We start from the raw sequence: 25,383 nt of genomic DNA, 5'->3' as shown, positions 1-25,383 counted from the left end.
TCAGAGCACACAATGATTAAATTGTGTTTTCTCCCTTTTTCTTTTTTATTAGAATATTGCAAGAACTTAATAGCAATTCTGTGTGACATTTGACCTCACTAAACACACCTTACATTGTATTTACTGATTGATTAAAACTAGGTCAATATATTACATAGTTTTTCTGGAGCTTCAATTTTAAGTCTCTTCTTTAATAGTATTAAGTGTGGTAGACAGCAAGTCCTCACTTCATGGCCTTCACAGGTTCTCAGAAACTGAATTAAGCAAAACAACATATAATGAAACAATTTTACTATAGCTAATTGTTAATAAATAAGAGTTCATTTCCTATGGCATATTTCCAATCACAAAAATATCACCAAACCTCTAAATACAGACCAAAACACTTCTAATGTCCAACGTTGAAACAAATGTGAGCTCACATGCATTTGAGATAGAGTTATAAAAACAAATAAGATCATTATTTACCCACTTCTTTCAGTTCAGGGCCAAAGGTTGCCAGAATCGGCTCGGCGCCTGTGGCTCAAGGATCTAAGGCGTCAGCCACATACACCTGAGCTGGCGGGTTTGAATCCAGCCCTGGCCCACCAAACAACGATGATGGCTGCAACCAAAAAATAGCCGGGCGTTGTGGTGGGCGCCTGTAATCCCAGCTGCTTAGGAGGCGGAGGCAGGAGACTCGCTTGAGCCCAGGAGTTGGAGGTTGCTGTGAGCTCTGATGCCACAGCACTCTACCCAGGGCGACAGCTTGAGGCTCTGTCTGGAAAAAAAAAAAAAAAAAAAGGTTGCCAGAATCTCTCCCTGTAGCTCAGCGCGCAAGGTGGGGGCCCACTGTGGACAGGCTGCCTCGTCACGGGAGGGCACACTCACGTACACACCAAATAGACACACCAATGAATGTCTTATGTGCATATCTTTGGGAGGTGGGAGAAAACCGGAGGACTCGGAGAAAACCCATGCAGACATGGAGAGAATGTGCAAAAAGAGAATGTTCACATAGGGCCACGGGTGGGAATTGGTTATTTTTTTCTCATCATTGTAGCATAAGGACATTGAACCGAATGATTTTATCCACAGAACTGTTGTATATTAAAAATAAGGAGCACTTCTTTGATTACCTTTCTCTCAATTGAATTCTGTCTGCTGAAATTAGAACTTCTCTTTCTAATTGTGCAGGGTGTACGTAAAGATCATCATATACTTTAAGTTTCGCCCAAACTTTATACACAGCCTGTATAAAAGAAAGGGCTAATTTATGGTTTTATGTAAGCCTGGCCTCCTAACTCCTGATCAGGTTGTTTATATTTTAATGTCCAAGTATTGCCAACATTTTCTTCCATTCTTAGGGTGTAGAAATTGCTCTCCTGTTATTCTTAAAGTTCTCCTTCCTTTTGTATAAACCAACATCTTTGTTTATTTGGAAGTCGTTAGTATCATGTTAATCAAATTAATTATGAATTTTATTTAGAGAATTTTCTTACATTTCAAAGTCTATAAAAAGCTTGTCATTTATGGTGAGAAAACTTTCTGTGTGTCTTACACGATAAAGTGCTTAAAAATGTACTTTAGAGGATTTAAAATGCTGAGATAGAAGTCTGTAATAATCTGATTTATAGGAATAATGCTGAATTTTAAGAATCATCAAATTGTGATTACATATAATTCTTATTAGTAAATCCTTATTAATAAATAAATAAAAGTTTCCTTTCACTTACATTCGCAGGGTAAACCAGACTTGAACACAACATTGCCAATTAGACAAACAGCATCAATTTTCAAACAACCGGTAACCAAAGTCACAAATCATCCTAATAATAAAGTGAAATCAGACCCACAACGAATGAATGAGCAGCCACGCCAGGTAAGGATCTCATTGTTCTCCAATCTTATTTTTCAGATAATTCTGGTATTTTTACCAGACACAGTTTAAGTAAATTCTGGTGAAAATGGAATGTATTTGGAAAGAAAATTGTTTTATGTCCGAGACTATTACATGAATGCCGGAGAATAACTATAATCCTACAAAATTTGGTTAAATGTTTTAAGAAAAATTTTTAAGAAGTTAATTAAAAGTGAATCTCATACTATGAACTACCTTTTTGTGCCTTTTGTGTGGTAACTTACATCAGACTTGGTTCTGCTGATCTCAGTTTTTTAAAGATTATCTTTCCGAGGAAAACATTTCATAGAAGGATGAAGCATGTAGTTTGCGCTGCTTAGTTTAAAAATATTTTCTATTATTTGGAAACTAAATCCACTTTTTATTCTGATTTCTTATTTCATGAAATCTGTTCCACCCCTTTTGAAAAACAGAATTGAGATAAACTTTGTCAATATGGTATATTGTCCTGTGATTTCCATTTTTGTATAAATTCAGTTTATTTTTCTCTTTCTTTATTACTTCAAGCTGTAGCTGTATTCCACCAGAATCTTTCCTTAGGAAAAAAGTATTACCTGCAAGGCCTCCCTGCTGGTTAATAATGCCGCACTGCCAGGGGAGGGAGACACGGCCTTCCAAGTAATCTTGCTTATTCACTCTCTAGTGGTGGTCAGAAAGTTTAGGTAGTTTGTGAATTTTTAGAAGCAACTGGGGTGAGGGAGTGGAGGGAGAAACATGGGTGCATTTTTTTTCTCTCCTTTCTCTGCCTCCTCCCACCTAAAGATTAGAAACACTGATTTACCTACAACGATTATCTTTTGCTCTCATATTCCCCTTTTAGATGTCTCACTCCACCTTTTCATTTGAGTTTTGTTTTTCACTAGTCCTCCAAGTGTCTCATCTCCAGACTCCATAAAGGATTGGGCCAAACTTTCAGACAGTTGCTCTAGAAGAAACTACATTTAAAAAAAAAAATCAGTTCCCACATCCTCTGTAGTGTTTTTTCCTCTTCAGGTGAGCCAGGAAAACAGAAGATATTTGGAGCCACATTGGATCAGCATCTTGCTTAGATGTCTCAAGATTTGACGTTCTAGACTTGCTTTACTGTTGGTCCCCAAGAGATTCAACAGGGGCCGTGTAAGTGTATCACATCCAATATAAAAGATGCGTACCTGCATGTGCCTTTAGGCTCTTGTCCCCACTTAGGTTTTGGGCCATTCAGCTTTCTGTGTGAGGCTGTTGCCTTCAGTTTTACTACCACACCCAGTGATAGCCACCAAACCCCGGAAGTTGTAGTATATTCATGACAACAGGGAAGGAATCCTGCCATTCTGAACTTAGGCCACCTGGATAAAGCCCTTCCCTGGTTCTGTTCTTTCTCAGATACTAAATCTTGAACATCTTGTCCTTTGGCTTTTTAGTGATGGTTTTTTAATGATTTTTAATGAAAAATCATTTCCTCAACAAAGATATTTATTAATTTAATTTTGAAAGCACATAATTGGGTAAAACAGTTTCCTTCAAAAATTCTGAAAGATAAAGAAGATGGAATGTAACCTTTAACTGGCAATACTGTTCCACATTGGAAATTTGGGTTGTCTTATTTGAATGGATCGCACTTGATAGATTTTATCCTCATCTTTTCTTTGCCAAATCATTCTCAATTAGTCTGTAAACCCAAATGTTTTGTTTAATGATTAATTGATTAGCAAATTCTGGTCATTTTAACAGTAATATTTTCTGCACCTAAATTCAGTCACAGAGTTTTAAAAGACTGCAATAGTCATTTACTGGGTGTTTGCCTGATTGTAGAGTTTTTGCTAACCTAGAATTTTAAAGACCAGTTGCTCCTTCTTCTTTGGAATGTTGGGTAGTTTTGGTATTTCCTTCTTTGATTATGGTTGATGAGATTATTTTTAAATGAAAAGTAAGTGTCCAAAAAGCTAAGTTCCATTCCCTTCCTCCCCTCCTAAAAAAAAGTGTCATTTTAACCCACATGTTTTGAGGGTTTATTCTTCCTTTTTGCTTGCAAAAACAGGAAGTGTTTAAAATTATTTAGCAGCCCACCTCTCTAAAAGCAGGGGCTGTTTTTCACTTTACCCTTATGTTACCTGAGGGTTACCATTTTGCTGGATTCTTTTGATTTTACTAAGACATTAGTTTTCTTTCCCACTTCCTTACCTTCAGTTTAAGAATTTGGGTAGTATGTGACTACCAGTAGGATTCCAAAATATAAAACTGTACATTGAGCAAAATATAGGAAAATAGTAAAAAAGACAGTTTTTATATTCCTGCTTTGAAAACCATGATCTGTCATCCTGAGACTATTTCACTTTAGATTTAGGTATGTTGATAAAGTAAGGTGTTGGTTTTAATTACATTTGAATATATATGGCAGATGACTGCTAATCAACTATTATCATTGAAGAGATAGTTGGCAAAATATTCATAAGCAAAAATGATTATTCTAATTTTGCAACCCATTACTTAAATTCATTGAACAAGGTTGGTAACTTAAATTGCCAAATATTCCATATGGAGAAGCTATTTTTATTATGGAGTAAATAAATGAATTAGATAATGAAGTTTCTGTTTTTGAGGTTCTTGTAGATATGTTTTTTATCTTTAAACATATCACATTTTAAAAAATAAGATATTCAATGTAGCGCTCTAATAATTCCTCTTAGAGCGTTGAATTTCAAGGCCCAGAACTAGGATTAGGTTTCGGAACTGTAACCTAGGCTCTACCTTGAATAAGCTTGAAGTGGTTTATTTATATGAGAAGGAATCATTAACAATAATAATTCTGTCTTTTATAGCAAACATCCTGTGTCCACCTCATTATATGGCAGTCTAATTTGAATTTCTAGAAAATATTTGAATTTCTAATGTAGTGACTCCTTGAAAATGCCTTGATTTTTAAAAGTACAAATTAGAGCATATAAAAGAAAGGGCATTAAATAGAATTCAGCAATGATTTCTGCCTATAATTAAAGTAATAAGTTGTGATAGTGAGTAGCCAGACATTTTTACATACAGCATCAGCATATTTTATGATTGCTTGTGTTTTCATTAGATAAAAAAGACTTCTACAGTGGGGAGGAGGGAATCTCCCAACTAGCAGACTATTATCCCAAACAGTAAGATCATGAAATGTCCTTATTCAGCCAGATAAACCTCAAGATTCTCTTTAGTCTAACTGGATTATGATTTCACTGGTAAGGGTGTCTTTCCTTGCTTACCTCTTCCAGTGTATGAAGAAGTCCCATTTCTGTTTCTTTCTTATTCTTTGACCCTGCCATCTTTTACACTGTCTGGCATCTTGATAGCTTCTTTCTCTCTTTTATCCTCAAATCAAAGAAACTTCATCTTTGACATGTAACTTCTTTTTAATTATTAGATTATAGGGGGCTGTGATAGGCTTTTGGTGTTTTTGATAGCCTTTGAATATTAATTATATTTCTTATAGAATATTCACTTTTTTGTAGAACTAAATTTTTAAAGCCAGTGAAGAAGTAGATTTGAATCTTTCACTTGATCTTAGTTATTTTTTCTTTTGTTTTGCTAATTGTTTTTTCGAAGGATATGGAACTTTCTTTTATTCTTTTCCAGAGGCCAGCCTTTTTTTTATTTTTTAGAGTGAATGTTTTAAAATGTATTAGAAGAAAAATTTCAGATGAAAGATAAATACAAAAAATGTGCATTTAAAAGACATAGTGTATGAAAAGTTTATAAGCACTTTTCAGTTATTAAAACCCAGAAAATCACTATTTATTACAGGCCTTCTAGCAACATTTACTTCTTCCTAACCTCTGACAGTTTTTCTAAGATAGTCTCATAATTTTTTTTTTTTTTTTTTTTTTTTATGATTGAGAAATAGAAAATCTAAAGCCCAGTGTCCCACAGAGGATGTTATATTCTTTTTCTCTGGACAGAGAAATTGGTTTCCTGGGCAGGGAAAATAGATGGTGTGTCCTGTGCTACTTTAAAGTGTCATTCTGGGTAATGCTGGGAAGATGCCCTGCACAACGCACCAAATAAATAGTACAGACACGTGCTACAGGTATTCAGGGAAGGTGAGGCTGCTATGGGCAGGACTTGAGATCTTTAGAAAAGGAATGAGTCATCTGCTTACTTTTTTTTTCTCTACAATGTAAAAAAATTTTTTTACTACTCTTTCCTTGGGCTAGATTCCCAGAAATATAATTATTGTGGATATTAATGTTTTTTGATACATAATAGCAAATTGATTTCCAAAGAGTTAAATCAAATTAAAAGACTATCAACAAGTTATGTGCATGGGGGCAGGGGGGTAATGCAATAGTTTAAAAAGGTATTTCGTCTGAACTATATATATTTGAGTATTTGTGATGTTGAACAGACTGAGGGATTTGTGTTAAATTCTACAATGAGAAATGTTTAGAGCATTTTGAATTAGGGAATAGTTTTTTTTTTTTTTTGTAGAGACAGAGTCTCACTGTACCGCCCTTGGTAGAGTGCTGTGGCGTCACATGGCTCACAGCAACCTCTAACTCTTGGGCTTACGCGATTCTCTTGCCTCAGCCTCCCGAGCAGCTGGGACTACAGGTGCCCGCCACAATGCCCGGCTATTTTTTTGTTGCAGTTTGGCCGGGGCTGGGTTTGAACCCGCCACCATCAGCATATGGGGCCAGCGCCCTACTCACTGAACCACAGGCGCCGCCCAGGGAATAGTTTTTGTATTACTCCAGTGAACTGAACTTGAAGATGCCTCCTGGTGGCCTCCAGCTACTTCCCGCCTCTGTCCTGCCCAGGTGTATTCCCACTCCCTTCTCAGAGACCTCACCTGATGGAGTGTGCCAATTACCTTTTATTTTCAACTTCTCTCTAAACTGGCTTCTTCCCCCAAAGCACTTAAGGTATTCAAATCTTTCCCCATCTTAAAACAATTATTTATTTTATTTCATATCATCTAGCATTTGTTCTTTTTCTTTTTCCTGCTATAGTCAAACTTGGTGGTGTATATATTTGCTATCCACCTTACCTACTTCAGTTTGTCTCTCTCTGAAATAGAGCTTTTGTTCTCACTATGCCACTGAAACGCTTCTCATCAAGGTTGCTGATAGGCCTTGTTAAGGTGTTGGAGGCGCTAAGTGATTTTATATTACAAGCAGCTGAGGAATGGCGGAGACTAAAATAGTCTGAATTTGGGACAACTGGGAATTGAGACTGGGAGAAATAAATCAGGGAACAGCTGCTATGTTAAGCTGAATGGGTGTCTCAGTCTTTAAATTACTTGGTTTGGTTTGGCAACGGGCATCATGACTGCCTCTGCCTTCTGAGACACTCTGTTTTCTGGCACTGCCCTTTTTGGTTTTCCTCCATACTTGTTTTTCCCAGGGAAAATAGACATTCTTCTTTGTATGTGACCCTTCCAGGATGATTTCATTCAGTCCCATGGTTTCATCTATATGTTAATGAGCCCAAATCGGTATCTTTATCTTGAGCTTCAGTTGTTTGTATCAATTCACCTATTAACATCGTCCATTTCGAGGTCTCACCAGTACCTCTGATTGATCTTACTAAACTCCTTCAATGCCCTATCAGACTTGCCCTTTCTCCTATGTGCTTTTTCTCAGGACCAAAGGACCACTGTCTACTTGGCTGCCTACACCAGAAACCAGAGCCTTTTCCTTGACTCTTCCCATCTTTCACCCCGCACTTCTAGTTAGCAAGTCCTGCTGACCTTACTTCTGAATGTTCACTTGCTCCATCCCTATACCAGCTCTCATTTCATCTCACGGCTCTGCTTCTTGTGCTGTTCCCTTCAATTTTACAGCCTAAAGCTCTTTGGGATGAAGAGCTGGGAAGATATTATGGATACATAGTGTTATTCTGCTTAAAACCTAGTGCTTCCTGTTAGTTTTCAGGGTAAAGTCTAAACACCTTAACATGAGTATAAGTCCTTCATGATACGGCTTTTACTTACCTCTCGGGCCTCACTTTCTTCCCCTGTGTTGTACTCGAATCGTATGGAACCTTTTCAGCTTTTCGAATGTGCTATTTATCTGACACCCTTGCCCTTGTGTACCCTGATCATATTTCATGTGGTTCTCTTTTTTACCTCCAGTTGACTATTTCCTCTCATCTCTCAAGTCTGAACTTAGATGTCACTTCATTTGTTCAGAAAACCTCTGATTCTTAAAGTCTGGTTTCCTTCTTTCTTCTTTCTCTGTTTCTGATTATAACTATATTACAGTTATCATTGGGCTTTATCCAGTTTCTCCATTATGTCAGAGCTTAGTATGTAAATTTGTTGAATTAATAAGTTAATTTATTCATTATTCAAAAATTATTTATTGAACCTTCAATCTGTACTAGGCACTTTTCTAAGCAGTAAGGATATTGCAATGAACAGAGCGAAGTCCTTGCTGTCATGGAACTCACCAGCTCTTGTGATGGGGGAGAGTCAGACATGTCAAGATGTGTATTGTGTATCATTGTGACAAGTGCAATGACAGAAACCCGTAGGAGTGAAAGAATAAGTGGTCTTCAAGAGCAGACTGTGGGGAGAAAATTCTAGACTAAGGTTTTGATCTGGCTATTGTATGTTGTATGAGGACTGACTCAAGGCTAGCAGATCATTGAAGAAACTTTTACAGGAAGTTAGGGCATAAGTGATGAGGCTTGTTTTATTCTGGTCATAAAATAATTGACAGATTTTATTGACTGATCAGCTGTGGATATAGGAAGAGTCTTAGAATTAGGTGATTAAGGAAATTACAGGAATATGTAAAGGAGAGTTCAGTATTTTTTTTTTTTTTTTTTGTAGAGACAGAGTCTCACTTTACTGCCCTTGGTAGAGTGCCGTGGTGTCATACGGCTCACAGCAACTTCCAGCTCTTGGGCTTACGTGATTCTCTTGCCTCAGCCTCCCGAGCAGCTGGGACTACAGGCGCCCGCCACAACACCCGGCTATTTTTTTGTTGCAGTTTGGCCGGGGCTGGGTTTGAACCCGCCACCATCGGTATATGGGGCCGGCGCCCTACTCACTGAGCCACAGGTGCCGCCCGAGAGTTCAGTATTTTAAAGAATAAGAAAATATGAACTTGAGCATTAGAAAATTTATGCCCTTAAAATAGCCATTGGATATGCAGGTAGTAAAAGATCATGGGTTAGAGCCCAAGGGAGAAAAACCAGTTTGGAGTTATGGACTGTTCTTTCTTTATGGAAGTAAAAATTGCAGCTGGAACTTTACATGTGAATTTCTTTAAAAACTAAGAAATCCAACTAGCCTAAGCAAGAGTAAGACCCCATCTCTACCAAAAATAGAAAAATTAGCTAGGTGTTGTGACCAGTGCCTGTAGTCTCAGCTACTCAGGAGGCTGAGGCAGGAGGATCACTTGAACCCAGGAGTCTGAGGTCATTGTGAACTAGGCTGACACCATGGCAACAGAGCTAGACTTTGCAACAGAGCTAGACTTTGTTTCAAAAGAAATTCATAGCTTATTCATTCATAATCACCTCAAATTATCACGTATTTTTCTAGTTCATTTTAAAATATGAAAACTATCATGTGAAGGGATTCATGAAAATTTTTTTGATATTTGTTTATTTCTGTGAGTAACAGGAATATAAATGAAAAAAGTCAAATAGTGTTAAAATCCTTATTTTTCAAAACAGTAATTTACAACTTTTTCTTTCTTCGTTTTAAGTCTTTTAGTCTCACTACCAGAAGAATTAATTCTTAATTTTTGTCATTTTCCTTTATAATTTTCTTCATATTTCTAATTAATATACTTATTAGGCCAAGTCTTTGTTAATTTTATGTATTTTTTATGTAGAAACTCAGTAGGTGATATAGATGACCCCTGTCCTTTGTTTAGGAAGTTCTTCGTGTCCTTTCTTTTTATACTCCCTTTCCCCTGAGCTCCATCCAACTTGCATTCTTTCTTTGTTGGTTATTAGTCATCTTAGAATTTTCCTCTAATTTTATTAACTCTGCTTTTGTATTTTCCATATTATTGATGTTGTTTACTTTCTGATTTTTTGCTTGATTTTTAAATTCTGGTCCTTTCTTCAAATTTTTTATTTTGGTGATCATAATTCTAATTTCCAACAGTTCTTTCTTGGCCTTTGCATATAAAGTTATGCTGTTTTTGTTTCAGCCTCTACTCTTAACTCTGAGCATATTAATTTTGGAGACATTTTTTATTTGTTGAATGTCAGAGTTTTTCTTGCTCTCTGCACTGACTATTTTTTCGCATGTTTCTTTGAGTTCTGTCTTTCTCGTTGGCTACTAAATTATTGCTTCAGTGAACATTCTAGCACGTGTTTTTAGTTGTGGACTTACACCTACAAGTAGAATTGCTGAGTCCTAGAGTGTGCATATGTCTAGCTTTATTGGATGCTGCCAAATAGTTTTCTAAAGTGGTTACAAAATTACACTTCTGCTAACAGTATGCTGTTGCTTCAAATCCTTGTCAGTACTCAGTATTGTCAGAATGTTAAACATTGTGATATGTGTTTAGGGGTATTTTTTATGGTTTTAAATTGCCTTTCCTTGATAGCTACTGCTACTGAGCACTGCTTATGTGTTTGTTGGCCGTATAAATGTCCTTTTCTATGAAGTGCCGTGGAAGTCTTCTATGTATTGTTCTATTACTTGTTTAGTTTGTCTTTTTTCTCAACTAGCAGAAGTTCTTTATATATTTTTGATATGAGTCCTAATATTTTCTCCAGATTTATGAATTACCTTTTTATTATTTGCCTTTAATGCTGTCTTTTGAGAAATGTAATTTTAAGAAAGTCAAGAGGTGGGTAGATACTGGGAGGGTGTGAGTAATTGTGGGGAGCTGGCGATATTCTGTTTCTTGATCTGGGAGCTAGTTCCATGGGTGTGCTTACTTTGTGAAACTTCAGTGGGATGTATACTTACGTTTTCTATACTTTCCTGCAATAAAACTTCAACAAGAATACTTCATCAATATCTTCCTTTATTTTTCTGTGGCATGTTTAAGAGAGTTTTTCCAAAGTTATCAATATATTCGCTTATGTTATCTTTTAAAAGCTCTGTTTTACATTTAGATCTACAGTCCTGAAATGACTTTTGTGTATGATGTGAGGTGCATTTATTTTTTTTCCTGTATGGATATGTGCCTGACCCAGCACCTGTGATTTAAAAAGACCCTTCTTAAGCCATTGGTCTGCTTTGTCACCTAAGTCATAAATGAAATGCTCACATATGTCAACATGTGGGGTCCCTATTCTTCTATTCCTTTGATCAGTTTGTACATTTGAATCTGTTTCTGCACTATCTACTCTATTCTATTGGTCTGTTTGCTTATTCTTTTCTAATACCACACTCGTAATTACTATAGCTTTATAATAAGTCTTGATATCTGGTAGTATAAGTTTTGAAGGTTTGTTATTCTGATTTAAGATTATTTTCTTGTTTTTGGCTGTGTGCATCTCCATATATACTTCAGCTTGTCTGTTTTTCTCCCCAACTTGCTAAGATTTAAATCTATCAATCAATTGAGGAAAATTGATATTTTTATGATATTAAGTCTTATAATCCCCAAATCTTTTTTTTTTTTTTTTTGTAGAGACAGAGTTTCACTTTATGGCCCTTGGTAGAGTGCCGTGGCCTCACACAGCTCACAGCAACCTCCAACTCCTGGGCTTAAGCGATTCTCTTGCCTCAGCCTCCCGAGTAGCTGGGACTACAGGCGCCCACCACAACGCCCGGCTATTTTTTGGTTGCAGTTTGGCCGGGGCCGGGTTTGAACCCACCACCCTCAGTATATGGGGCCGGCGCCCTACCGACTGAGCCACAGGCGCCGCCCAATCCCCAAATCTTGTATAACCATCTGTCCATTAAGGTTTTACAGTTTTCAGTCTAGTGATCTTACATATCTTTAATTGATCCTGAGATAGTTGTTTTTTGATGCTACTGCAAATAGTATCATTTGTAACATTTTTATTTTCTAATTATCTGTTGCCAATATTAGACATAAATTGATTTTGTATATTGACTCTATATTCAGTCATCTTTCTACATTTATTATTAAATATCTGTGATTCTGTTAGGCTTTGTACATGAACAAATATGTCATCTGCCAATGAGAGTGTCTTCTCTTCCTACGGATCCTTAGAACTTTGATCTTATTTTGCTAGCTAGGACTTCCAGTGCAATCTTGAATAGAATTGATGACAACAAATGTTCCAGTTTCATTCATGGCACCAGGGAACATTTTCAATGTCTCTCTATTAAAGGTGATGCTTGCTGCAAGTTTTTTGTAAATATGCTTTGTTGGATTAAGGAATTTAATTTCTCTTCCTATTTCACTATGAGTATTTTTCATGAGAGAGTATTGAGTTCTATCAAATTCTTTGTTTCTACCTAGTTAAAGGATCAAATAATTTTTATTGTTTATTCTATTAATATAATGAATTACAACAATTGGTTTATGTGATGAATTTCACTGCTTGATTTTTTTTTTAATATTAAACAACCCTGAATTCCTGTATCAAGCCCATTGTGGTCATGATATATTATACATTTTATCATTGTTTAGATTTACTGATTTGTTTTCAGATATTTGGCATTTGTATTCATGACCGAGATTAATTGGGATTTTTCTATTCTTGTAATTTTCTTCTTAAGCTTTAGTATCAAGGTATCGCTAGCCTTGTAAAATGAGCTGGGTGGTGATCATGCTTTCTATATTCCTTAGATGAGCTTGTTAAAATTGTTTTAAACATGTTTGGAATAATTAATTGGGAAGTCATCTCAGCTTCATTTTTTTGTTTTATGGGAAAATGTTAGTTTACAGATTCAGTTTTGTGAATAGGTACATGTATGAATAGTCATACTTTCTGTTTCTTCTCATACCTGTTTTTTACAATGTGTTCTCTAGAAGTTTATACCTTTTGTAATCTTCACATTTAGTGATACAAAGTTTATATATATATATATCTTAACAATATTGTTAATGTTTATAGTATTTGTTGGGATATTCTCTTTCCTCTCGTATTGGTAGTATCTAAATGAAAGATGGAACAAAGTTGCAGGGAGCACTTTCCTAAAAGTTTTGAATTCAGTCTATACATGAGCTTTTCCTGATTGAAAGCCAAACTCCAACTCTGTTAAATTTATTAACGAAAACCTTTACTTTGTAGAAGATACTGCATTATAATGGGTTATGCTTTTGTTTTATCTGACACTTCTTGCCTTGAAGTAACTTCATAATAATATTGTAATGTTCATTTTTTTTAATGCCTATATTTGCTTGCTCTTTCTTTGCATTTTCTTTTTAGTTTCACCTTCTGAGTCTTTTTATTTTAGTTGTTTTTCTTGTATAAAATGTATAGTTGAGTTTTTAAAAAATTTTATCTAAAGGTCATTTTTTAATTGGTGAGTGTACCATTATATTTATTGCCATTACAGATATCTTTGGTCTTAAGTCTATCATCATGTTTGTTCTTCTTTTTTTTTTTTTTTTTTTGCAGTTTTTGGCCGAGGCTAGGTTTGAACCTGCCACCTCCGGCATATGGGGCCGGCGCCCTACCCCTTGAGCACAGGCGCTGCCCATCATGTTTATTCTTAACATATAATGTTTTTAATATTTATTGTAGTTTTCTGGTATTTCTATTCTTAGTCTGTAGTCTAGGTTTTCCACTTAAGTTCATACTTCTGGTAATTTTGAGGATTTATAACTTGATTTAATAACTTCATTCTTAATATTACATTTTAAATAGTGCATATTTACTTCTACTTCTTGATTTACTGGCATTAAGAAAGGAAATAGTGTCTGTTAATATCTGACTATAAAAAATTAGGAATAAATTTATACTATGGAAATTAGTTTCTTTTTTTTTCACATTTTTAGTACAAATTTTTATTGACATATAACAGAAATACAGAAAAGTATTCTACTCACAAATGTACAGTTCATTGAATTTGCAAAGTTAACATATTCATATAACCAGTGCCAAAAACACTAGCATCCCCACAAAAGCTTTCGTGTCTCCTTCCAGTCACTGACTTTTTATACCAGATACACATTTAACTGATATTTTCTTTTTTTAATTAATTAATTAATTTTTTATTATTAAATCATAGCGGTGTACATTTGTGCAATCTAGGGGTACAATGTGCTGGTTTCATATACAATCTGAAATATTCTCATCAAACTGTTCAACGTAGCCTTCATGGCATTTTCTTAGTTATTGTATGTGGACATTTGTATTCTGCATTTAGTAGGTTTCGCCTGTACCCATTCTAAGATGCACTGTAGGTGTGGCCCCAATGAAATTAGTTTCAAGAAAGATTTCCCTCAGGGCATCATTTCTGATAAACAACTAATGACAGTTTAGAGAGACCAAAGCTCCTGCAGTTGAGTGGGTTTTGAAATAATTAGTTCATTTATTCAACAGCACATATTGCTGATTATATTGCAGATGCAGTATAAAAAAAAGACATGCATGTTGTCTTCATAAAACTTTCAGTCTAATAAGGAAAACCAACACTGAACAACTAATTCCAAGTGTGTTGACAAACATGTGAAAAGCAGTGAAGGAGCATACCTAAGTTGCTCTCTAAACTGAAGTATCAATAAGAAAATTATGATTGTAACTTTTTCTGTGGGAGCAACACATGAAAACTTTAGGTACCAAGAATGATACTTTTGTGCCATGGTCATCTTAGGATAATTGTATCTTTTCAGGGATTTGGTAAGTATTATATGTCCACTGTGTATTTGTCAGGGAGTGTTCATGGCAAAATTTTGACCAACAACTACAGCAGATGATTACTGCAGCTCCATCTTCATCAACCCTAATGTTTGCATTGTTGCCTTAGCCCAAATTGTTATCAGTTGCCTTAGTAGGAGATCACCTTGTACTTTGCACAGCTATGTGAATCAGTGAATCGAGCTTCAGCCTGGTTTATGTAATAATATTCACATTATCATCTAGCCCTTTCTTTCTAGGCCACCCTGACAGAATGAGGGATAGCTCATGCTTGGCCTTTGCTTGGCCTTTGATGTTTGCAGGCCAAGGTATTTAAGTTAAATTGTTCTGGCTGATAAACCACTCAGATATTATATGGTGTTGATTTGAAATAGAGCAGTACATAAACTAGACAGTGTGAATTTCTTCCGGGTAGGAAACACCGTTCATCTCCATAGTCCTAACCCTGTGTCTTATATATTTAGCTTTTCAAGAGTCAGTGAATATAAAATGCACATTTTCTGGGTTTTGCTGTAATCTACAATTATGTAACAGGATTCTTTATTCTTTGATTAGATTTTGTAAATGCATTATTATGAAAGTGAATAAGATGTTCATTGAATTTATGGATTCCTAACATTAGAAAAAATTCTGAGCAATTTGATAAAAAATTTGTATTTTTAAAGAACTTCCTTACATTTTATTAGCATCTTGTTAACCTGAGATAGATATGACTATTATTAGTATTTCTGGTTTATTAATGAAAATACACCCAAGAGATTAAGTGATTCGTCTAAGTTGAACATCTATTTAGTGATTGAGTCAAACCAAGGCCCTGTCATCCTCTACTCCCCTAGTTAGTGGTAAGTTCATCCCACAGACAATTTAGTACCAAATATGTGTCTAGCATCATGCTCTTAACAGATTAAAACTCTAAAAATGCTGAGAGTTTTTTTAATAGCTGTGAAAATGTAAGATATTTATGGCCACTTTCGCTTCTATTTAACAAGTATTAATACTTTAAAAAGTATATCACAGCTTATGTGTTTTAAATATATTCAACAAGAAAAAAGAAAAAAATGCTTATTATAGTGTCAGTTTTTTGACAATTAATGTTAGACATTTAAATTTGTTGCCTAATAGCAGTAAAGAATACAGAACTTAGAACTTACAGAGAACTATCATAAAAGGCAGACTTCCTAAGTCTTCTGATAGCAGGCGAATGCAACAGTGAAGTGAAGCCAAAGGGGCTTGAGTTAGGAGTTTGATCATTAAGTTACTGTGACCTTGGGCAAGGTCCGTGTTAGTATAATAATAGGGGCAGAGCCTGGATGAGGAGAAGACTGAATGGAAAACGAGGAAATTAGATTTCCTTACTAGCAGAAGGAGGAAGATGGAGATGGGTTGGAGAGGAAGCAGCATGAATGTGGACATTATGTTACCTGTGTTTACATGTACTTGTCACTTCAAGGGGAACAGCCCCAGGAGATAAGGGAAAATGGGAAATGTGAGGAGTCGGGCAGATTGTTGGGCAGGATCAGGAAGGGGCGGGAGGAAATGTGATCTGGAGCACAGGCCGGCTGGGTGCGGACTTCTCTGACACAGGAGGAAGTCTGGGCAGGAGAGGAAGGTATTTGTAGGGGCTCAGGATCTCTGTCTGGGCTTGGGCTCTGGCTTCTCTAGGTTGCTGTAGAGTTGTTTCTGACATGCTTCCTGGCTCGGGGACTGATATTCAGCTTATACATTTTAAAATAAACAATAAGAAATTGGAGTTTGGATGTATAGGAGCTTTAGATGAGCTTTAGTTTTATTGAAATTTAGCATGTTTCTGCATGTTAGTTTAGTTTTGCTGGAGTGGAGATTATCCTTTTAAGGGGACAATGCATTTCTAGATAATATGTAAGAGCTAGAATGTGTTTTAAGTTTTCCTGTGTTTCAGTTTGGGGAGGTGCTTTTTCTCTGATTTTTGTGTTAGAGTTAGCCAGGCCTACTGATTGATACGTGCTGAGAATTTATGGAGATTAATGTGTTCAACATCAACCTATTTTGTTTTGCTCTTGTACCTAGAAGTGAACACCTAAAGTCAAGTCATTCTAAATGAAGCCGTGACTTTCTCAGGAGTCAGGGACAGGTCGTGTGATCCCTGTTCCTGTGGTAAACAAAGGTCTCCATACATAAGCATTCTTCCTGTTTTATGGGTTGTGATAGAAAATTTAATACTTTGGTGATTTGGAATGCTACATCTTTCAACAGAAATGATACTAGCATCCCAGATCCACCTGTAAAAGACCACTTGTTTTGAAGTGTCTCTGAATTATTAAAAGTAATTACTGTTTAGAATTATGTTTCTATCAGCTAGTACATGGCTTTTAATTCCGAGGTTAAGAAGTATTTCTCCCGCTTGTGCTGTATGGTATTTACCGGTGTGACAGTGTTCCTCACCACTGCCTTGGTGTCTAGCAGTGAAACAGGCAGGCAGCCCCCAGCCATTTAGAGGGTTTCTTCTAAAGCGCAGGAATGAGGAGCTGAAAAAGCGGAGCTGGTTTTCACAGTACCAGCAGACATGGGGGGAAGGCTCTCTTTCCTGCCCCTGCTGGGATGAACTCCTACCTTTCCATCCCCTTTCTCTTTCTCTAGACCAGCCGTTCTCAACTAGACTCAATTTTCCTTCCCCTCTACCTCCTTCCCCAACCCTGGAATATTTGGCAATGTTCAGAGTCATTTTTTTGGTTGTCACAACTGGGGTGGCTCTCCTGACATGTAGTGGGTGTAGACCAAGCATGCTGCTAAGCCTCTCATCCCAATGTCAGGAAGGCTAGGACCGAGGTCCTCTGCTCCAGACCATTGCTGCTGGTTAGAGGTGTTTTCTTCCTCGATTCACGGCAGCACAGAAATGTAGTCTGTGTTCCCCGATTCTCTCCTACCTTCTGTTCTTGAAACAAGTTCAGAGCCCTTTTGAAGTTTTTCTAAGGGCATTACTATCATCACAACATGAAACTAGACAGACTAAAAATAACAAGAAAATTACAGTTTCAAGAAATCTGAATTAAAAGCTCTCTGTGTTATCCAGTGGAGTTTGAATAGAAGAAAATTCTGATCCTTTCTGGGCTTCAGCCCTTTCCTCCCGTGGTGATCTCCTCACTTCCTGGACGTCCCTCCCCCTCCTTCCCTCCAGAGTGGAGGCCTTGGCCTTGATCCTGTTCCTCCTTATGAGGAAGGACAGGGATGACAAGGCCCTGAGTATTTTAATGAGGAGTTAAGAGAGGGGGTTCCTCTCTACCGCATGGATCCAGCCAGAACTATTTTCTCGTGTTCTCGTTTTTTTAAGAAATTCACAGGATGAGATCACATCACAGCATTTGCCTAAGTACTGCCACACAACGTAGGGGTCTCCTTCTCTGGTCTTCTTCCCCTTTCTACCTCTGTATTATACGTGGCACCAACGCCAGCTTGTGGACACACCACCTGTGCAGTGGCAGACAGCCTGACGCTCAGCAGAGCTCCTCACTGTGGAGGAAAGTTCCCACGCCTGGCTTCATGCTCTGCTGCTGTTTCCTTGAAATTCTTAATATTTTTTGAACAAGGAACCTCACATTTTAGTTTTCTTCTGGGCCCTGAAAATTATGCAGCCAGTACTGCTTACCAGTGCCCAGGTGATCTGGGTTTGATTGGATAAGTGGGGAAGAGGAAGAATCACAGATGATTGCAGTAGGGAGAATCCGCAGCAGAACATCTGCGGAGGAAGGGCAGTTCACATGCAGGTGTGCAGACTCTTCCTTCGCTAATCCTGACCTTTCAGAGTTGATTGTTTGTACTTACTAATTTTAATAAAACGACCAACTGCGTATTAAATGGTACTGTGTGATCAACAGTGTACCGTAAGCCATAGGTGCAACACAGGAGTAAAATGATAGTTGCTGTGTGGGAGGCATATTCACTTGAATGTCTATTCAGTGTTCATTTAGTTTCCACAACTCTTTGAGACTGTTTTATTGTCCCATTACCTTGGGTAGGAAACTGTTATTTAGAGAGGTTCACTTAGCTATCTAAATTTATAAAGCTAGTGACAAAGCAAGGGCTCGAACATGGGTCAGCCAGATTTGAAAGCCCAGTCCCATTTTCTTTTGTACTCAGAAATTAGATCATCTTGTCCTGGGAGTGGACTGTCAAGTGGAGGTCATGAGTGTACGTGGAAGATCAGTTTTTTTCAATCCAGTGACTTTCTTTTACTGCTTTACAGACATGTTAGTGCTGTTCAAATTGAATATAATGGTGGATGAAAGTAATGCTGGTTGGTATGTTTGACGTAGCTGCTTTTCAGTGTGGTCCTGAGAAGTAGCTGTTACTATAATCAATCTAAAAGGTATTCTTAACAGAAAAAATTCAGAGCCTTCAGTTATACATGCTTACTAAGTTACTCCCACTCTTGTGTTTTTGAAATACTTGCCTTCCTGCCATTTTTAGTGTCACTTATCTGAAGTGTTTCTTAGAGGTCTCAGTCTTTCATTTCCATCTACCAAACAAAAATTTGGTGTTCTGTATGGTTGATATTTGTAACTGCGGTCCAAAAAAGCTAATTTCAAACAATATGTATTACATCAATTCTTTGGTTTTTATTATACAGGCTACTCCAAATTACAGTTTTTTATCAGCTTAAACTCCTTGCCAGTCTTAGCATCAAAAATAAGCCCGGCCTTCTTACTTCTGCATAGGAGGAAGCAGGCAGCAGGCATAGATGGCCCACAGTTAACAATTTGCTCAGTATTTATTGCATAGTAGTTAGACAGATTACTAGTAATTTGATAGTTTTCTTAGCATTTATTCGTCTATCAGCAGCTTTTGACATCATGAATAGAAAGGTGTGAGGCCAGTACTGTAAGATCTAACACAGAGCCAACCATTTAAATATTCTTTCACAGCTTTTGCTGTTCAGAGCAGGGCTGTTTAATCACAATGACCCAAGTTTTAATTCCAGCTGTGCCACTGATTAGTTGAGTAACCTTTGGTAAGTTAATCTTTCCATGCTCCAGTTTCCTTATGTGTACATCAGAGTAACAATACCTTCTCCCAAATGCTGTAGGAAGTTTAACTAAATTCTTACACATAAAGCAGCCGTCAGCACAGTGCCAGGTCTGTGGGAAGAGCTCACTGGCTAAGTGCCATTTGCCACCCTCTTCTGCTTCCTCCTCTTCCTCCCCCTCCCCCTGAGTGACCCTTTTTCTATTTAGATCTAAACAATTTGGTACCTTTTAAATAAAATAAATCTCAGTGTGTCTTCTTGCAATGAAATAAAAGGGAGATAAGTTATCTTCTTCTTCTTGTCCTCTGTGAGGAAGAAGATGGAGTAATGAATCTTTTATCATCTGGCATAATTAGGAATAAAATTTGTTCTCTGCACGGTCGTTCAGAAGCGCTGGTCTGCACTCTCGGGCACCTACTCCAGTGGGAGCAACTTGCCCTCACCTGTGTGCCTGTAGGATCCTCATTCCTCAGTCAAGAGGTGCCTCTTCCTAGAAGCCCTCCTTCATTTTTCCCCAATTGGAGAATTAGTTTTGTATCTTCACTGTTACAGTTCTTGCAGTCTGCCTTGTAGAGTTTTGCTTGTTTTCCACCAAACAGTAAGTGCCTAGAGGGCAGTGCTCACCAAGCACCCTGTGAACCATCCCCAGTGCCCAGCAAAATGTCATGGGCGCTCAAAGAATATTTGTTGAATATTGTTGATCCTCTAATTACTGTTTCCTGATGAGCCCTTCTCTTGATTTCCCCCCAGCAGTATAAACCTCATGTTAATGTGCTTAGGGTGATGAAAGCCAGCGATAATAAGCATGGCCAGCCTCAGTTCCCAGGGGTATGCTTGTGTGTGGTTGGAGTTGTGTGTGATCTTTACATCTCTCTTGCTCTCTCTGGATGTTCCTCATAAGGCAAGTTGAATAAATCCTCCAAAGCCCAAGTTAAATCCACAGCAATTAAGAAAGTGCTACACTGGTGTTCTGGGTTAATTTTACTTTCTTTTTTTTTTATTTTTTATTTTTATAGATCATAGCTGTGTACATTAATGCGATCATGGGGCACCATGCACTAGTTTTATAAACAGTTCGACACATTTTCATTACACTGGTTAACATAGCCTTCCTGGCATTTTCTTAGTTACTGTGTTAAGACAATCATATTCTGCATTCACTAAGTTTCACATGTACCCTTGTAAGATGCACCGCAGGTGTAATCCCACCAATCACCCTCCCTCTGCCCAACCTCCCCCCTCCCTCCCCTCCCTCTCCCCCTTCCCCATATTCTTAGGTTATAACTGGGTATAGCTTTCCTATGAAAGCCATAAATTAGTTTCATAGTAGGGCTGAGTACATTGGATACCTTTTCTTCCATTCTTGAGATACTTTACTAAGAAAATATGTTCCAGCTCCATCCATGTAAACATGAAAGAGGTAAAGTCTCCATCTTTCTTTAAAGCTGCGTAATATTCCATGGTGTACATATACCACAATTTATTGATCCATTTGTGGGGAAATTTTACTTTCAATAAACAGGTTTGATCGTTGATCTTGCTAAAGAAGCAGCTGCTGTCGCATACCGTTGTGTTTGTCCTCTGGGAACTTAGGAATAGAGAAAGTACTTGCAGCTGTGCCTCCAGCCGTACCCGGATGCACTTGCTCCGCGCAGACGCCCGAGGAGGCGAGTGTAGGACTGGAGATGAGCTCCAAAGGGGCACCGCCCCATTGCTGGGACCTTTGGCACTGTGGAGGTTTAGATGATGTTGAATCCCAGCCCACGCTTCTCCCTTAGTCATCTGGTTGTCTGCATGGAGTATTGCTCAGGCTGTTGGCTTTCTAAGCTTATGCACAATTTCCTAATGTTCCAGAAGGTGACAAAAAGAACAGGAATTAAAATGACAATCTAAAAGAATTATCTTTTAATATCTGCAATTAGAATTTTTTGATGTAAAACAGTGAATGTATATGTCCATAATTCCCATGCTTTTATTTTTTGGTTGTGTTTGGTTTATTTTTACAAATCAGTAAGTATGAGGTGAGTGAGTACATTTGTAATTCAATATAATTATGTATAAATGTATGTATAATTTAATTATAAAAGCACTTGCTCATCTCATACTCACTGATTTCCTTACATGATTTTTCATTAGAAATTTAATTGGATTTGGTATTATTTTTTTCTATAGCTCTGACATTCAAAACACAAATGATATTATTCTACCATAGAGTAGGTAGAAAACAGGCAGCGTTTCTTGGGACATTGACCTCATTTATCAGTTATTACCTTCATCTAACTACTTTTCATCCATGGCGATTAATGTATTCATATCCTCTTGTTGTTGACCTCATATTTTACTAATAATGTGATTTGTAGGGAGATGGAAGGAGATGTGACCATATACCAGAGGTATTCAGAGGAGAGCAGAGCATCCTGTTACAGGTTACTCCAGTGCTAGGTCGAGGTTATTATAAATCTAACATATTACTACTCTATCATAAATAGTATCTTCTCATTTGTATCCTCTCATTTGGAGGGCAATTATCTGATACTTTACATGTATCTAGAAATCAGAATAAAAGCTCTCACAACCCTCAGAGTGGCCAATGTTTGCTTAAAGTCCATACAGTAACCTTCCACCCACCGTATAATGGGTGTATTATATTGCCTTATTAATCCCCGTGCTAATCTTGTGTGATAGCCATTACTGGCTCATTTACAGAAGAGGAAACTGAATTTTCACAAGAGGTTCTATGGCTCTTCCAAGGCCCTACATCTAAAGGCGTTAGAGCTGGGGTTTCCATGTGTCCCCCAGATCCTCCTGCGTGACGATCCCCAGAAATCCAGGAGTAAAGACAGATACAAAGTCCTATAGAATTCTTTTCTGTGTTTCTGGCTGCAGTAAAACGAAGCAGAGTAGAGAAGACATGAGATTTGAGGACAGGGACAGTGTCTTTCTCCCCAGTTGTCACATCTGCAGGGTGAGCACAGCACCCAGCAGGAGCTCTGCAAACACGGTGAATGGACGGAATGGCTGATGAGAGAGAGTGAGGTGTATAGAGGATGGAAAATATAGAAGCTCAACTGCCCTGGACCACTTAGTGTTTGAATGAGCAGTCATGTGTCTAAGTCACCCTCAGGGTAGGAGAGACTCATTGTGCTCACCAAAGGCTGTAATGACGACCTGGGGCCACTGAGTGGACACAGGGACATAGGCCCTGTACAGCGGGGTGAAAGTCACTCTTGAATGTGACATCAGTTTAAAAAATCAAGGACATATCTAAGACATTTTAGAAGAGTTTCCATAAAAAATGGTCTTTTTCCCCTTTAAAGTGTGCTAAAGGGCTAAACTTAAGTGTCTTGGAAAAATCCCATATGTGGAATAGCTATTTCCCGAATGGTATTGAATAAAGGGGCAATACATACTATAATTTGTTTTCTTTTCCCTGATAAATTGTAACATTAAAATTTCATGCCAGATGAATCGCTCAGAAATTCAAATGGTATTCTTCGGAAGATGCCTTATAAAAAACCATGTATAGCATATAACAATCTATAGTGCTGTAACAAGTGAATAGGTTGCATAAAACATTTTTTGAGTAATGTCAACCGAGAGAAGTTTGACGTGTTGGAATAATTCATGCCTGGAGTATCATTTAGCCTTTCATAAGGAAAAAAATGAGGAAATTATAGGAAACTACTGAAATGATTTAAATTTCATTATCCAACAGCATCGATGCGCTACTTTCTTGTTTCAAGAGTGTATCTATTAACAGTGATATTTTGCCTTACAGCTTTTCTGGGAGAAGAGGCTACAAGGACTTAGTGCATCAGATGTAACAGAACAAATTATAAAAACCATGGAACTACCTAAAGGTCTTCAAGGTATTATGCAAGTTCAGTTGAGCAGATGTGTGTTCCGTGTCTGCTGTGTCGGGCACCGTGTTAGCGGCTGGGGAGCCAGCAATGACCAGCACTAGGCCTTTACTTTGGGGATCGTCTGCCTCACAGGACAGCCGACCTCTTGTGTTTTTAGTAAACCCAGGCAAATATACACGAGAAACTTGTATGTTGCAGGAATGCTACAGTGTAGGATATTATCTTAGTGTTTTCCTGTGTAAACATTTTGGCTGTAGGTCAGGTTCATCGTGTGAATTCATCCATGAGCTGCTTTTATTAGCTAGCACTGAACTGAGGTGAGCGACAGCTTTCCCCAACCTTCCTGCTGACAGCAGCATCTGGCCCTGGCACTGCTCTTTCTCATCCTCTTACCAAAGGAATAACTCACAGCTCTCCTTCTGCCCCTCCCTCCACATACTGCTGCTTTGAGTAGCCGTGGGGACAGAGGCACTTTGGTCCAGTCACAGCAGCAGGTGGGATCTGGGGCTGAGAACCTGGTCCCTGTCTGTACCTGTCTGTTTATATGGTAACTCTAAATTCTGGAGAAGCATTGTTTTTCAAGCATTCAAACTTAAGCTTCTAAATCTTGATACATTGCAGATTGCTCAAAAAGCCTCATAATTCATAGTAGTTAGACAATTGTCTCATCCCTTTATGTTCTTAGAAATTATTGCTTTAACTAGTTAAAGAAGTTTAGGACTTTAAGTAATGCCATGAAATGTGGCCAGGGTGTCATTCTCCTATAATCATCAAGGTGTGTAGTCATTAGTTCTCTGAATTTAGATTTTTTTTCATTAGGAATCTGAGCAAGCTGTTGGAGCTGCAGGTACTGTATGCGTGCATCAACTTTTCTTTTGAAGTCTTGAAACAAAGAAGATAAATACTGAGATATTGCTGGAAATTAATACTAAAAGCTATAAGGAGAAACTACGCCAAGGTGCTAAGGATACCTTAATAGGGATACCTGAGTACAGTGGCTTCGCAAGGGTCTTATATCATTAAAATAATTGACCTTGCTTGAAGAAATATAGACAACTTTTTAAAAGTTTACTACCTAGGGAAATGTATTTTAAAGTTGTGTTACAGTGTTAATAACATGCTTAGCTATTTTTGTTACTATTCTTTCATGTGAATTCTTTGGTGTATAGTATCTATTAAGTTGGTATGATATCCTTAACTGCTTCAGCTTGTGTCAGTTTTAAATATATAATCCCAAGTAGATATAAAATTATCAGTTGGGTTAAGTCACAGTGAGGTTTGCTTACCATGTCGAGAGGTTTTCTTTAAGTAGTTCTTATTTCTAATTGCAGGAGTTGGTCCAGGTAGCAACGATGAGACCCTTTTATCTGCTGTTGCCAGTGCTTTGCACACAAGCTCTGCACCAATCACAGGGCAAGTCTCCGCTGCTGTGGAAAAGAACCCCGCTGTTTGGCTTAACACCTCTCAACCCCTCTGCAAAGCTTTCATTGTCACAGATGAAGACATCAGGTAAGTCAGTTTAACCAGAAAAATGTTTTTTACATTCAGGTAAAATTTATGCTGTGCATTAGTTTCAGTGGCACATCTGGTAAGTTACGAATCAACCAGAAAGTTATAAATATTTTTGTTTACAGAGCTTTTAAGAAACCGTTGGAAGTTGATAAAAGACCTTTATATTATAACAAATACATGCTCGAAAGAGGTGTAAATGCTGTGTATCGGGGGTCCCATTTTGGCCACCTCCAGAGGACAGCCACCACGTCAGTTCTGCTCTCAACACATCATTTTCGCAGTGTCTTTGCAATTTGGGTGTCTGACTTTCCGCTTTCATTCAGTTGTACCTTCTACAATTTCTTCCTGCATTGGTTTGGAACATATCTCTTTAAAGCAGATGACAGCCATGCTGC

General features: G+C 37.6%; 1 protein-coding gene across 1 annotated transcript in view; it reads left to right on the top strand.

The window, feature by feature from the left end:
* Positions 1-25,383, top strand: part of MBD2 (methyl-CpG binding domain protein 2) — a 66,074-nt gene that overhangs the window by 32,374 nt on the left and 8,317 nt on the right. Inside the window, exons 3-5 of the mRNA XM_053571495.1 lie at positions 1,724-1,861; positions 23,392-23,482; positions 24,808-24,985. Of these exons, the coding sequence (XP_053427470.1) occupies positions 1,724-1,861; positions 23,392-23,482; positions 24,808-24,985 (407 nt within the window). The remainder of the gene's footprint in view (positions 1-1,723; positions 1,862-23,391; positions 23,483-24,807; positions 24,986-25,383) is intronic.

This window comes from Nycticebus coucang, chromosome 19, assembly GCF_027406575.1.
Source record: "Nycticebus coucang isolate mNycCou1 chromosome 19, mNycCou1.pri, whole genome shotgun sequence".
NCBI classification, from domain to species: domain Eukaryota; kingdom Metazoa; phylum Chordata; class Mammalia; order Primates; family Lorisidae; genus Nycticebus; species Nycticebus coucang.
The sequence above is the reverse complement of the archived record's forward strand: the minus strand, read 5'-3'. Positions and strand labels throughout refer to the sequence as shown.